This window comes from Globicephala melas, chromosome 1 (assembly GCF_963455315.2).
Source record: "Globicephala melas chromosome 1, mGloMel1.2, whole genome shotgun sequence".
In the NCBI taxonomy this organism is placed as follows: Eukaryota; Metazoa; Chordata; class Mammalia; order Artiodactyla; family Delphinidae; genus Globicephala; species Globicephala melas.
In genome coordinates, this window is record NC_083314.1 from 104,709,201 (window position 1) to 104,724,578 (window position 15,378).

At 45.0% G+C, this 15,378-nt stretch overlaps 1 protein-coding gene across 4 annotated transcripts in view; it reads right to left on the reverse strand.

Annotated features, from left to right (window-relative positions):
• SLC44A3 (solute carrier family 44 member 3) overlaps positions 1 to 15,378 on the reverse strand; it is a 94,922-nt gene that overhangs the window by 10,709 nt on the left and 68,835 nt on the right. For 2 of the 4 annotated variants that reach the window (XM_030868722.3, XM_030868720.3), the window contains exons 13-15: positions 5,287 to 5,424; positions 2,525 to 2,761; positions 1,255 to 1,441 (exon numbers count right to left, since the gene is read on the reverse strand). In XM_030868722.3, the coding sequence (XP_030724582.1) occupies positions 1,343 to 1,441; positions 2,525 to 2,761; positions 5,287 to 5,424 (474 nt within the window). In that variant the 3' untranslated portion in view covers positions 1,255 to 1,342. Of the gene's footprint in view, positions 1 to 1,254; positions 1,442 to 2,524; positions 2,762 to 5,286; positions 5,425 to 15,378 lie in introns of those variants that run through there. The other 2 variants (XM_030868721.3, XM_060302575.2) reach the window with 2 other exon arrangements.

The window sequence follows — 15,378 nt, forward strand, 5'->3', positions numbered from 1 at the left end:
ATTCATATTCTAGCGTGAATAAATATTAAGAAACATACTGGATCAGGAATAGGACACGCTGTTTGATAATGAACTAGGATTTATAGTAGGAAGTGTTAGCAAAACCTAACCTTCAGTTATGATCTAGAGGAGGTCAAACAGCTAAGTGTTGTAATGATAAAAAATTCAATCGCTAACACACTTTTTGACATTTTCTCAGCCAAGTGATTTCCTCTGATAGCACTGGTTCTATTAGGCCTTGGGGGTGAAATGTGCCTGCTTGTTTTTTGCTGAGGCAGATAATGAGGACATAGGGGTGTTTGATGAACCCACAAAAGCACAGTTGACTTGCTCATCGTGCTGCAGTGACTAAGGTTAATGCCTCGGAGAAACTGCTCTGTCGTAAATCCTTTTCCTAAAGGAGACTGTCAGAGCTCAACTAATAGTCTTGTTTAAGAGGAAAGTTGTAATTTGCATTGTTAAAGGAGACCTGAGCTAGCATGCTGTTTCCTGCCCTCCAGGAAGAGGCGTTTAGGGAAACCTTATATTGCACTGCTTGCCCTGCCAAATAAGCCAGATTGGGCGTCCTGTTAGGAGAGTTAGTAATTCAGTTTACCTGTTATCTAGTTGAAACGAGGCTGCCAATCAACACGTTAGATGTTCCTATTTGTTTAAAGCTTTAAAAAGGAAAAGCCGCCAGTGCACGCCCACCGTGGCCCTTTCCTCTGACCCACCACTGAATCTAAATCTGGGAATGGGGTCCAGGCAGAAGGACTTTAAACCTTCCTCCGGGCAATGTCAGGTGGGGCTGTGGTTGAAAACCCGCTTCTGCAGAACGTTTGCTAATTTGTAAGACTTAGCCTTGTACTTTTAACAAAATTTAACTCCTCACATCTGGTTAATCTTCTGCCCGTTCTATACCACGCCCATCAGGTGGTAGTTCCTTTTACACTTTCGGTTTTAACTGTCCCTAAATCTAAGAATTGTACTTTGAAAAGCTATAACATATTTAGCACATTTCCAGGAGTGGAAGAGTAGGGAAAAGTCCTCTGTACTAGGGCAACATTCCAGAGATTTTTGCTAAGGTTTACTGGTCGTGAGTGAGGAACTGTCCTTCAAATTAGTTTTTACATAATGTGCTTTTTAATTGACCACATAAACATGTTGTTAAAAGGTTTTTCAGTCCCTGTTGGTACAAAAAAGGTTGTATACTTTTATGGTTCTAGTATTGTAATGTGGTCAAATAGTGGGGACAAAAACAGGAAGAATAGGGTCCACGTTGGGCCCTATCGTTTATTCTGCGCACGGCTCTTAGGAGAAGGAAACTTTTTCCAGGTACAAATACCTGATGGGCGCGCTTATCTTACAGAGGCCGGAGTTCTGTTCCCTCTTCATTCGTTAATGAGTTCTCGTCTCTCTGTGCCCTTGCATTATTTGATTTGTTGATCCTTTTTATAAAACTCTGAAAAACAAAAGAATGAGTTAGACCAGTGTTCTGTATCTGCACGGATTGGCAATCATATACTTGGCCATATCATTTCGGGGAATTTAATCCTTAAAGTTTTCCCTGTTGAACTAAAATATCTTAGGGGGGGTGGGTAGATTTCAAAGTCGGCTTTTAATCAGAAAAGTGTAAATTGGAGAAAGAAGACCTAGTTAGCTTCCTACCACCATCAGAAGTATTTTCTTTGGAGTACATACCAAATATGTTAAAGTGCTACTGTATTTTTATGTTTTATTTGGAGAAGAATGAGGATACACTTGATTATAAAACTGTAGAAGTGCCTGTTAAACTTCAGTGCCTGACCGGACTAAGGAGTGCTTTGCATGCTCTGTTTAAAAGCAAAAGGGCCTATGTTTTAGGGTAATAGAATGAAAGAAAATTGTTAAAATGTCACTTGACCCAGACAACAGAAAGAGACGAGAGACTTCATTCAGCTGTTAAAATATGCCTGTCTACACAGGATAAGGCAAATCAGCAACAACTGTGTTGCAAAAGCTGTTGGAAACAGCTGCCTGCTATTTCCAGATAGCAGTATGGGGGCTCTAATGAGGGTGTGACATTTCTCAACATTGTGTGCTGTGGTTAATAAAGGGCCTCAGAATCGCAGATCTGTCATACTGGCGCTGAAGGTGATTGGTCTACACTGGAGTGGGTGTTCCCTAAAATACAACGATGCTTGGGGATGCAAAAATGCCTTAGAAAAAGATCAACTGTGAAACCTCCAGACCATCCAAAAGGCCAGACCAAGCCATTAGCACCAAAGGAGACTTGCACTGCTACTCCACCCAGACGCTCCTACCCTGGGTCATTTGCTTAGTGATAATGGCTCAGTTTCACTTCTTTCCAGGGAGAAGGTTTCAATAAGGGAGGTGGGGTCAACCTCAGAAAATACGGCCCAAATCTCACTCTCAGGACATTGGGGTCATGTGGGCCTCCGGAAGAGAAAATAAGCCGGGAACCAGCCTCCTTTATGTGTGAGTCTTCAACGCTTTTGAGATTGTGAGGATGGAGTCTAAAACAGGAAATGAGATGTTTACTTACCAAAAACTCTTGGTCCATAAAGTAGGGCTTTTCTGATGATCCATCATTTGTTTCCAGATCAACAGCAAAACACAGGAAAAGTGCATCCAGCACAGTTTCAAACATAGATAAAAAACTATGGGCTACTAAGTAGGCAAAAAAAGCAACCAATAGTAGTGGGATTGCCCACACCTGGAGCACACGGTGGTAGTTAAATGCCATCAGTCCTCCAAAAACTGTGAAACACACCACTAGCACCTGTCCAGAACAAGAGTTTGTTGAAAATGTTTATAAGTTGGTTGGTTAGGATATTTTAGAAAAGACATTTGTCAGGTATAAGCAATAGTTTTCACGTATGTGCATGTGTGGGAGTGTATGTGCCTTACTGTAAAGAGTGCTTGTCAGAAAATTGGGTACAATGAAATAGGAAGAAGAAAAATGAAAAGCTATGATACCAAAAGAAAACCCAGCTAATTTGGAGGATGAGAAGAGTATAAATACTTTCATTTTATCTGTGCCCAGTTTTTGTATTTATGCAGATGTAATGGTACCTCACAAAATTTTTAGTGTTTTTTTCACTAAATGCTACAAAAAGCATCTTCATTAAAAAAAATTTTTTTTATAAATGCTATTTTTTAATTAATTTTTATTTATTTTTGCGGTACGCGGGCCTCTCACTGCTGTGGCCTCTCCCGTTGCAGAGCACAGGCTCCGGACGCGCAGGCTCAGCGGCCATGGCTCACGGGCCCAGCCGCTCTGCGGCATATGGGATCTTCCCGGACCAGGGCACGAACCCGCGTCCCCTGCATCGGCAGGTGGACTCTCAACCACTGCGCCACCAGGGAAGCCCTATAAATGCTATTTTTAAAAACAACAGAACAACAACCCACTGAGTGGATATACCGTAGTTTAATATGTGAGTACTTTTACCCTGGGGATTAAAGTGGATGGGCTTTCCAATGCTGGTGTAGGGAGCTAATAGGATAATAGGCTTTTGCTATATGTAATTACTATATTTCCAGGAATATGATTACAGGCCATGATGTACCTAACTGTTTAACAGACAAATTGGAGCCCCTCTGGAGCCCGCACTGCACTTGGATATCCATAAAGATGGACGCGAATGTCTGCATGCCACTTCATTCAAAAAAAAAAAAATCAGCAATTATGCGTTCCTTTTGGGAAATATAGGAAAATGAATTACTGCCTAAAATAAAATACAAGTCTGTTATAGAAGAGTAGCTCCCGCTCACCGCAACTAGAGAAAGCCCGCACGCAGCAAGGAAGACCCACTGCAGCCATAAATAAATAAATAACTTTATAAAAAAAGAAAAAATGAAACCTCCTTCCAAAAATTCTGGGAAGTAGTTATTACAAAATATATCATCCACAATCCTACCAAGCTAATGTAAACAATACCACTTAGATACAACTACAACTTAGATTATTGGGCTGTTTTGAAAGGCGTAATCAGTTTGTTCTTCTAGAGCTACTGTCCCATGAAAAGTCTCTGGGGCCCAGCTGTGCCTTAAAATATATGTGCAATTAACACACACCTGTGAAGTCCATGCATGTTCTAACTTGTTACTGACAGCTAACCAAGACAGTAACGCACCAGAGATATACACCAAATGCCACAGAAACACAAAATGCTAACAAGGAGCCCAGGGTCCCCATATTTGGCACTGGCACAACTGGAGCCTGATATCTTGCTCATTTTAGGGCACCACGAATGTCCCTGGCATTCGTGTCCTATGTGGAGGACTGGCTGGAAGAAGCAAGGATGTCTAGCTTAGAAGAGGGAAGATGTGGAGGGAGGGTCAGGACATCTGTGGTCAAGAATTTGAAGGGCAGTCAACTGGAAATAGGACCAAACAGGTGCGTAGAATTAAGCCCAGTGGGTGACATGGAAAGAGACACGCTAGTACAGTATAAAGAATCTTCAACTTGAGGCATGGTCAAGTAGGGGCTGCAGCACCACTTTCATCACTCTTTTAGGGATTCTTCCCTGTAACCCAGAAAGGGGATGTGTTATCTTTAGTTCACAGATAGGAAAAATGAGGTTTTCACAAGACTACATACAACTCCTTGGAAAAAGATGACAGCAGAAATGTAACTGGCTCCATTTGGGACATTAACCATTCTATCTTTATATTTATGGATTCAATGCTCTTAAAATCATCAGGTTGCAATACTATTTCCATATATTGTTATGACAAACAACCCCTATTAAACATTCATTTTCTGAGGTTAGTAGCATTTTCATTTTAGATATGAGAAAGCAGGATTCAGAATGGTAGAAAGAAATGATCATAGCTAAGAGTAAGACTAGGATTCGAATCCTAGCTCTACCTATCGTGGGATCCTGGACAAGTTATTAAACCTTAGTTTCCTCATCTGCGAAACGGGGTTACTTCACAGGATTGAGGATTAAATGAGAGGATAAGGCATAGCATCTACCACAGAGTAAGCACTTGGGAAAGAGTAGTTCTCCTTCACGGTCTTGTTGTATGGCTTAATTTTTTTTTTTTTTTTTTGCGGTATACGGGCCTCTCACTGTTGTGGCCTCTCCCGTTGTGGAGCACAGGCTCCGGACGCGCAGGCTCAGTGGCCATGGCTCACGGGCCCAGCCGCTCCGCGGCATGTGGGATCTTCCCGGACCAGGGCACGAACCCATGTCCCCTGCATCGGCAGGCGGACTCTCAACCACTGCGCCACCAGGGAAACCCTGGCTTAATTTTTGAATCCCAAGTTCCTTTATTATTTTAGTGAAGACATCTCACCTTTCCTAGAAAAATTACGAAGTCTCCAAAGCAGTTAACAGATGTAAAATGACTTGAATTCTTGGATAAGAGTTTGAGTGCATCTTTTGCTGATGTACAAAAATCTGTCCCATTAATGGCAGTTGTAGTGTATGCATTCTGAAACAAAAGACAATAGTGAGAAAGATGATGAGTCTTACTGTTGTGAAGACAATATAATGCCAATGCAGAATATTTTCAAAATAGAGAAAAATAGTTACTATTAACCCACTATCTCTACCCGTAACAGGTCATTTCATTTTCAAAGTCCCTTCCAGTCTCTGGAATATATACACATATATTTTCATATAATTGTAATAAATGGAAAAGATAAATAAGTATTTCTGGTCAGTATGGTGGATTGAGCATCACCGCTACAAACACATGGAAATGATGCGTAAAGCATAACTATCTTAATGCACAGCAGAGTTTGAGGGGAGGAAAAGAAGTTTAGGCGCTAGAAACAAAGCAGACCCTAGCTAATGGTGAGCGCTGAACCCAAAGACTCAATGGGCAGGGAATCAGTAAAGGCTTTAGGAGTGAGGGGCTGGGGATTTAACACCTTGGGGCTAAGAAACAATGCTCAGGCCCATGCCAGGCAACTGAGCTGTCTGCATAAATACAGAATTTATATTCAAACTCAATCAGCCATTCCAGGAAAGTGGTATAGAAATGCAACATCTGCCTAGGACCATTGAAATTACTAGGGTCTGGCCATAGGCAGAGCAAAACCACATCCGCCCAGGCCAGGGAATGGTGGAGGCCCACAGACAACCATCCTTGAGGAAGATGAAGAAGCCTTCACAGGAAAAATGTACAGGTGACTCAAGGAAATGAACAGCACGTCAAACAAAAGAATCTGCACCTTGAGAACAATCTGAAATAAAGCATTCAAGGAAGTATGTTTAAGATGTTAAGGAGATAATAGAAGGAAGAGTGACCATAAAGAATGAACAGCATGGTGTAAAAAATGAAGAGGCAGTGTAGAAAACAAACGGAATAGAAATTCTAGAAATGAAAAGATATACAATTTGAATGGTTCAGTGTCATTGTTATATATCTGACTTATTTTCCTTTATATAGAAAATAAGCATTTTCATGTTGCTCCATGGCTTATTTATAATTTTAATTTTTAATAAATACATATTTTATCAGGGGTGTGTGTGTGTGTGTGTGTGTAGCTAGGGCATATTTAGACTATTTCAAATATTTTGCTATTATAAATAACTATGCAATGAACATCTTAATTTCCTCATTTTGGATAATTTCTTAAGGATAAATTTCCAGAAATGAGATTACTAAGTCAAAGAGGACAAGTGGGTGTATGTGTTCATATAAGAAGATTTCTTTGGTAATTTTTCCAATATACCTTTTCCTTATAACTATACGATAATTTCAAAACCATCTATTTCTTACATTTCCCTTGAAATCTTTAAAATGCTACTTGCACTGCAGTTTACAATTTATAACTTCCCTGGGAAAATACACTGGAATGCTACCTGCTTGGGTTTTGCCTTGCCTTTTGGCTTAAAGGATGAAAGTTTTATCTCATGATATAAAAGTAATCCTTTCATACACTCATTCAAAAACATTGTAAAGAAACCAATTTGGAGTCTACTGCAGTAATTTAGCCCCAGTGATGCAGGTCTTAAGCAAGGTGAGTTACAGAGGAGAAGGAGACTAAGGCCGTGGAATTAACTGACCCTCTCTTGGTAACCCCCTCTTCCCCAAGGCCAACTAGAGAGGAATATTTGACTCTTAAAGATGAAAGGCTGGTATTCACCTCCCCACACAGGGTACCCTGCTTGCCTCAGAGGGGATATTCTCAGTCAGATGTCAGATGAGGTCCCTGCGGAAATGCCTTAATGGGGCTTCCCTGGTGGTGCAGTGGTTGAGAGTCCGCCTGCCGATGTCAGGGGACACGGGTTCGTGCCCCGATCCGGGAAGATCCCACATGCCGTAGAGTGGCTGAGCCCGTGAGCCATGGCCGCTGAGCCTGCGCGTCCGGAGGCTGTACTCCGCAACAGGAGAGGCCACAGCAGTGAGAGGCCCACGTACCGCAAAAAAGAAGAAAAAAAAAAAAAAAGAAATGCCTTAATGGTATTCCACAAGAAGTTTTGATTTCTGACTTATGTAGAATGCATGTGAAATTGCTTTTAATATCCCAAACTGGCTGTTGGTGGACTTAAGTCTTGAGTGGGGACGTGGAAACTCATTGCTCATAATTTGATCAAGCATCTTTGATCATCTAAGGTTCTCAGAGCCCTGACTACCAGCTCATCATCCTGAAGACACATGTGCAGGGTGGGTAGGTACAGACTGGAAACCAAGGTCAAAGGCATTGTCCCAGGTGCTCTGGAAAATCAGGGAACTTTTGTTTTTTCATTCTAACTTTATGGACATGACACTAGCAACTTTAATTAGAACAAAAGGCTATTTAAAAGCATGGTGGTTAAGGTAAGCACAGGCCCTGTAGCCAGTCTCTGGGTTCCAATCCTCGTTCTTTTTTTTTTTTTTGGCTGCGTTGGGTCTTTGTTGCTGTGCGCAGGCTTTCTCTAGTTGCGGTGAGCAGGGGCTCTTCGTTGTGATACGTGGGCTTCTTATTGTCGTGGCTTCTCGTTGTGGAGCATGGGCTCTAGGTGCGTGGGCTTCAGTAGTTGCAGCACGTGGGCTCAGTAGTTGTGGCTCGCAGGCTCTAAAGCGCAGGCTCAGTATTTGTGGCGTACAGGCTTAGTTGCTCTGGCATGTGGGATCTTCCTGGACCAGGGCTCGAACCCATGTCCCCTGCATTGGCAGGCGGATTCTTAACCACTGCGCCACCAGGGAAGTCCCTCAAATCCTAGTTCTTACCACCAACTGACTGTCGGTCTTGGGCAAATGATTTAACCCCTCTCAGACTTCAGTGTCCTGATCTGTAAAGTGAGTTATAGCACCTACTGCAAAGGGTTGTTGGGAGGATTAAAGAACACATTCCCTATAAAGCAGTTAGCAAAGCGCAGGCACATAGAAAGCATGTAATAAAGGGTGGCTATTCTCCTCCAGACCTCACCAATGATGAACTCATTTACTACTGGGAAACACAGAGGCCATTCTTTAAGCGCGGAGGAGGTGCGGAAAGGACCCGTGGTTTCTTCATCTGTAGACTTTAATCCCTCACATTCTCAGGGACCCAGGAGGGGCAGGACCTGCTTCCCAGACCACGTCCCAGGCCCCCACGTGGTCTTGCTCCACAGCAATACCCCATGCCACTCAGCCTCTTTCTTTGCATTCGGGCTCTGTCCCCAGCCCCCCACGGCCCCACTTCTGCCCTCTGAACTGAGGTTCTTGGTGTTCTTCCTGATTCAGGCTGGGAACAGAGTTTCTGCGGGACTTCCTTTACCTACAGATCGTAACCTCATAGTCAGTTTAGCACAACTGCTTATAAGCAATAAAAATAGATTTTGCTCCCTGGCTAAAATGATTAAAGGTTAAAATAGTACTTTCCCATGCATGTGTTGACTCCACAGATCTTGGGGGCCCATAACCATTTATCTTTTCTTTAACGTATCATGCCCAGTGAAAGACGGCATTAAAACCACTCTGACAGGGAAATTATATATACGCCTTCCTGCAGCTACTACACCACTAGTATTTGACCACAGGTTCAACCCTGATTGCCGCAGAGAGACCTAGAATTAATGTCTGAATGAAGAACTGGAGGAGGGAAGAATTGCTCATGACACAGGATATGGAGTGCGAATTTCTGCAGTTTCAGCATTAGCTAATTTATACTTATTCTGAGGAGAAGTGCTTCCTTGCCAGGCAGCTGGAAGATGGACTGCAGTAAATGTTCAGTGTTGTAAGTCCTGGATTGGAGCATTTGCATTTGCCTGGCATGACAGAACGCTAAGGCAATCTGCAGACCCTCACAATATGTGGAAAGGATAGATATAAGGAAGAGGGAACACGTTTTGTTGGTTGTGAAGGTTAATCAGGAGATTCTGAAGCAAGAGAAAAGGAGGTAGAGGTACCAGGCTTTTATTACCAGACAAAATTCAGTGTGTCTGTTTAGCATCACCAAGCAAGTGGACACATCTATGCCTGAGACTGAACCCGTGAAAACACAAAATCGATACAGGGAAGGATTCCCCGCTTGACTATGGAAGCACCTCAACACTAGGTTGCATTCTCATTCCTTTGCCTGGGACTGAGGACTCCCTGCACGCACAGGTAGCTTTGCTTTCAGATTCGCATGCACTGTCCACCAAGGTCTGTCACAAGCTGCAGGGGAGGGTGGGTGGAGGTCTTGTGTGGCTGGGAGGATTCGTGAACAATGAACTACAACTCAAGCTCAGGTGAGACAGCAATGTGGAGTGGAAGCCCAGCCTGTGGTGAGGGAGAGGAGAGCGCATGGGGGAGGGGAGGGGGTAGAAGACGTCACATTAGTGGCATTAGGCCGGGCCCCTGCAGGGAACGTGGGGCAGATGGGGCCAAGGCAGCAGCAGAATGCGGTGGACTGAGACTCAGGGGTCAAGCAGAGAATTGTGGTGGGACTCCTCCAGACCCAGATCTCGGCGGGGCTGAAACGCCATGCTGTGGAGCAAGGGGAGTGACAGGAAGGTTCAGCCTGTGCTTCTGGAAGCTCTCCCAAGGCTGTCCTGTGAAGGTTCAGGGCAGATCTCTCATTACTGTCTAACGCTGAGCTACAAAGCCCTGCACCTCCCAAAGCTCATTCTCACCAAAGCCCTTGGGGAGCCCCCCAAGGCACTTCCACTGTGCCTCCTGGGCTCTGCTTGAGTTGCACATAAATGCCCTGTGACCACTCAAACATTGAGTGTGTTGGAGTCATTAGCAGTCATAAGCCAGGGGCCAGGCCCAAAGAAAATGAGCTCTTCTGTGGGGAGAAAATAAGAGTACTAGGAATTGTGGGACTTCCCTGGTGGCGCAGTGGTTAAGAATCCACCTGCCAATGCAGGGAACACAGGTTCGATCGCTGGTCCGGGAAGATCCCATATGTCACGGAGCAACTAAGCCCGTGCGCCACAACTACTGAGCCTGTGCTCTAGAGCCCACGAGCCACAGGTACTGAGCCACGTGCCACAACTACTGAAGCCCACACGCCTAGAGCCCGTGCTCCACAAGAGAAGCCACCACAATGAGAAGCCCGCGCACCACAACGAAGAGTAGCCCCCACTCACCACAACTAGAGAAAACCCGCTTGCAGCAACAAAGACCCAACGCAGCCAAAAATAAAATAGTAAATTTTTTAAAAAAAGAGTACTAGGAATTGTAACTCTTTCCAGGTGCTCTGCTCCCTTCCACCCCACTTCAAGAGATGCCTTAGTGATATGTCCCGAATGGCTTGCCACAGACCTGGCAGTAGCTTCCTAATTTGTCCCTGTGGCCTTTTTTTCACTTTCACTATCAGTAGGCAGGTGTGCAACTTCTGTGTGTAAATAAATAATAATAGTAACTAATAATGGCAAGAAACACGGAGTGCAGACTACGTGCCAGGCCCTATTCTATATCCCCCTGAATGCATTTAGTCCTGTTAACAACCACAACTGGACGATGAGGTAGCTGCAGAAACCGGGGTGCAGAGAGGTTGGGTAGCACACCCCCGGCACACGCATGCGATGGAAGTTGCATCACTTACAAGAAATGGACCTCTGACTCATTCAGGCCCATCAGGAAAACATTTACTTTGAGCTGCACTCTGTGCTTTTCCTTCCAAAAGGTTCAAAATAATAAAGTGGTGCTCTTAGGAGACGTGTCATTAAAAAGAGCCAAGGATGCAGCAGGATGGTTTAGTAGAAAGAGGCTGGGTTCCAATCACATTGCCTCCAAAGACTGGCTGAATGGCTTCCACTAGGTAATGTCACTTCGCACTTACACGAGCCCTCAGGTTCTAGCTAAAGATGCTACACGTCTGTGCGGTACTTCAAAGTGGACTAGGCACCCTCCTGCTATTGTCTTACTTAATCTGCTCCTCACCACGACTCAGTGAAATAACCACCATGGGTATATTATTCCTATTTGACAGAAAATTCTAATCTTTGAAGAGAAATGAAAGAGATTTAAGTGTACTTTTAGGTAACAGAAAAGTTGGATTATCTCTTTACTTTGAGAGTTGTCCAAGAATGTTAATTGCAGCTTTTACACAGAAAGAACATTTTTCCTCCTTAACTCAAGCCGGAAGCCAGCCCAGTCTACCCTGTATCCTTCATCAGCGAAGGGCAGCCATTCGTCCTCCCACGAAACTGAAGCGGGCCCTTCTTTTGGTGGCAGAACTGTGAACCCGAGCTTCTGCTGACTCTTCAAAAAGGTAAACAGTTTCCCTCCGTACAGGAGAGAAGGCATTTGCCAAAAGCCATGCCGTGAAAAGCCAGCTTTATTTCTGGAATGGCTTCCTAACAAAATTCTGATATTTATTAACTCAAAATAAAACAGGAACTACGAAAACAAACCTGAGAAACTGGATGATGAATAAATAACACTGGTATTCAGCCTTTCCTCAGAACCAAAAGTAATACAGTGAAATCTGAGGCCAGAGTGATCCCCGTACATCCAAGGGTCTTTTCTGGTGAAACCTGCAGGAACCGTCACAAGCTAGTTTCATCTCAGCCCTGTTTTTATCACAAACACATGCTGAGGGAGGTAGGGCACAGCCTCCAGACCTGGCGCTCGCTGCTTGGATCAGTCCAAGAGCTCACCGCTCACCAGTTGCAAAAGTCCGGCGAGACGGCGAGTGGGGGAATCTGCCGGCCCCTCGGGGTTGGGACCAGGTGGGGTGGAGGCACTGTAAAGCCGGGTGCTCAGCAGTGCTGTCCTGTTTGCGCCTTTTAAATGTATTTCCTTTTTGCTTATTTTTTAGAATAATGGCTTTAGCATTTTCATGCTCATCATTAAAGAAAATCAAGCAACATGGAGACAAAGAAGAAAGTAAGAAAATCGCTCTGATCCCACCCCTCACATCACATGGACCTCACCCCAATGTTTCCCTGCAAAGATACACAGAAGGGAGACAGACAGAGAGAGGAAGTATGGGCAGGCAAGCAACAGTTATAAAAATGGAAACAAAAAGTACAGTTTAAGTAAAAGCACGAATGTGAATTTGACTTCAGCAAAGGAAACTGAAACTGAAGGAATATTTGAATGTCAGACACATGTATCTTCACACACAAGACCTAGGTTTCTAAAGAAAACTTTATAAAATTATTATGAAAAACATTAAGAGGTTAGAGTGCTTATTTTGTTTTTTTTTTTTTTAACACTGTGGCTTAAGTTTCAGCAGCATGGATGGTGAAAGATGAGTTGTCTTACGCTTTCTCCCGCGTCCCGAACTTAGTGCGTTTCGTTATTATTCTGACTTTGTCAGGCTTTGAACATCTACAGCCTCTTCTGTGGCGACGGCTTTAGTTACTTAATGGAGTGTACCCAGCACAGCTACTGTGCCTGCCGCCTTACATTCCTGCTCTGTGCCAGCTGCTCTGACACTCTCCTGCAGGACGTGGTGGCGGGGTGGGATTCCTTGGCCAAGACGCCCTCCCTGTGAGGCTCGTGCTCATTGAATGGCTACAGGAAGATGCTGTGGCAAACCAAGAATGGCCTCCAAATAATACTTCTTCATGCAAAGCCAAATTCAATTCACTGGTACATTTGTTCCTTCCGTAGAATGTTAGGATTAAAAGGCTACCCCAGACGTCACCCAGGAAAACCCTCTCATTTTACTGATGAGGAAACGGAAGTCTCAACAGGCTAAGTGACCAGACAGAGGTAACCAAGATGGACATGAATCAGATATTCACAGCCACGCCCCTTCCTCCCCCAAATCCAGAAAAAGCCAAGGAGGCCACTGCATTTTGCTGAACTTGGCCATCATTGACGTGCTAGCAGAGTTCTGCCCTCCCAGTGAAAACCCACCGGGACAAGGATGTGATGCTTAGTGATGAGCAGATCCTGGATACGGGGCTGCACAGCAAGTGCCGCCTGCCTCCCCACAGGCCCACAGAGGGCTCTCCCTGCGTCAACCTCATCCGACCTGGGTATAATCAGCGGAGGAAATGAGAGAGGCGAAGGGAGGCCTGGGCGTCCACAAGGCAAAATTAAAGTTGCAGCCTGTGAAACAGAAAGCGCAGAGGATGGGAAATGTGCGTACTGTATTTTTTTTCTTCTTTTTTTCAATTTTATTTTTATTTTTTTTTTCGTACTGTATTTTGATCTTAGGCTTTATTAGAAAGAAGACTAAATGGACGGGCTGTCCCCTGTGAGTGATGACCATTGGCTTCCTCTCCTCCTTACTCTTACTCTTGACAAGGAACTGCGGGCAGCACAATGAAGCCATTAAGGCTACAGACCTGGCGTCATACGGATCCCCACAGAGCAGCCAGCGTTCTAGATAAACTCTTCAGCCTCCGGGCCTCAGCTTCCTCCTTTGTACAGCGGGGGTAATACCCACTTAACACACAGAGTCCTTGAGAGGACGAACTTAGACCGCATGTGTAAAATGTGTACCAGGGTTCCTGGCAGACCCGCAAAACTCAATAAATGGCCATGTTATTCACAGACCTGAGGAGGTTGGTTCTTTAGTTGAGAGAATGCCAAATATCTCTCATTTGAAGCTCACCCCGCAGAAACGGCAAGAGGGAGATGGAGGGCAGCAGCGGGAATGTTTACATGTTTTCGTGTATTGCACATCCGGGGGAATAACTTTTGAAGTCAGGTGTGTGTCCCTCCATGAACACACTGTTGATGGGTGTGGGGCTGGTGAAGCAACGGCCGACCTGTTAGGCTGCACGAGAAAGGCCTGCTGACAGAGAGCCTGGTAGTCGACTAAAGGTCGCAGGCTGCTGGGAGTAATTACTGCTTTGTGCATGGCTTAGCTCAGCATGCAATGAAAACTCTTATAAGAAAAAAGCATGTATTTAAAGACACTGGCTGTAACAACAGAACTCTTCTTTCTGAAGCTCCGTAGACTATCAGCCCTTCCACTCTGGCCTTCTCTATCCACTGGCACTTCTGCCTGGAAAGCAGCTTTTCTTGCAGTCAGTCTTAGGTGTTGTTAGGGCAGCTCCAACAAGAAAGGGCAGCTCTTTGAGCTTGTATTTCCTTTTTCTTTATTGTCTCCCTGCTACTCTTAGCAGATGCTCCAGGCTCTGTGAAGGCCGCACGAAGCAGGGCTGGGCTGAGAAAGTAGGGGCTCATCCTTCCATCCACAGACGCGTACGGAGGGTGTGCCTCTACTAAGCTCGGGGCTGGGCACGGGCCACTGAGCCAGACCGACAGGCTCGTGTTCTTGCATCTCAGGAAGTTCCTTTGTTGCTGCCTTGATGGAGGCAAGACGTGGGCATGGCCAGCAGGCCCAGAGGGCCCTTCTCACCCCCACTGAGATTCATCCTCATGAAGTCATCTGGCCTCAGCTGTCTCACTGCTTAGATGAATGCAAGTCTAGCAAATGCTTCTCTCTGCCTCACCCCTATGCCAGCTGAGGCCTTCTATAAAAGGCAAAAGGAGGGGGAAGATGAAACCATTTGAAGAGCATCAAAGACTGGATCCACTTGCTGAAACTTTTAGGAACTTTCTAGTCCTGCCTAGATAAGAATGCTAACGGAGCCAAAATTCTTAGTCACTTCCTCTCCTATTTGTCACAGACCTCGTTTCTGAAATGTCTATAGAGATGAGACTCAAACGGAAGGAGGACTGTCCAGCTATCCCCAGTGTGTGTGTGATCGTTCACTTTGCTATCCTGACTTCTGTTTCGCTTCCCTCATGTATTTCCTCCTTTCTTGCCTCTCTGCCCACCTCATTCCCGCAGGACTGGGAGGGCTCATTCCCCCAGGTGAGGGGAGGGAGCTGGGGGGGTGTGCAGGAGAAGACACCCAGTCTGCAATTCTTACTGGCTTTTGATTTCTAAAATTTTAAGCTCTTCAGGCCCTTCCTACCAGTGGAGAAGGTGAAGGAAGGGGTTTCCCAATATGATCCGAGTCTGGGAGCAACAGGTGGGTGTGCAGGTCTTCCTCCACCCCCGGATTAGAAAATGAGACTCCCCTGCACTGGGGAAAGAAGCGGGGGAAGAGATCTGTGGGTCCTGACCAG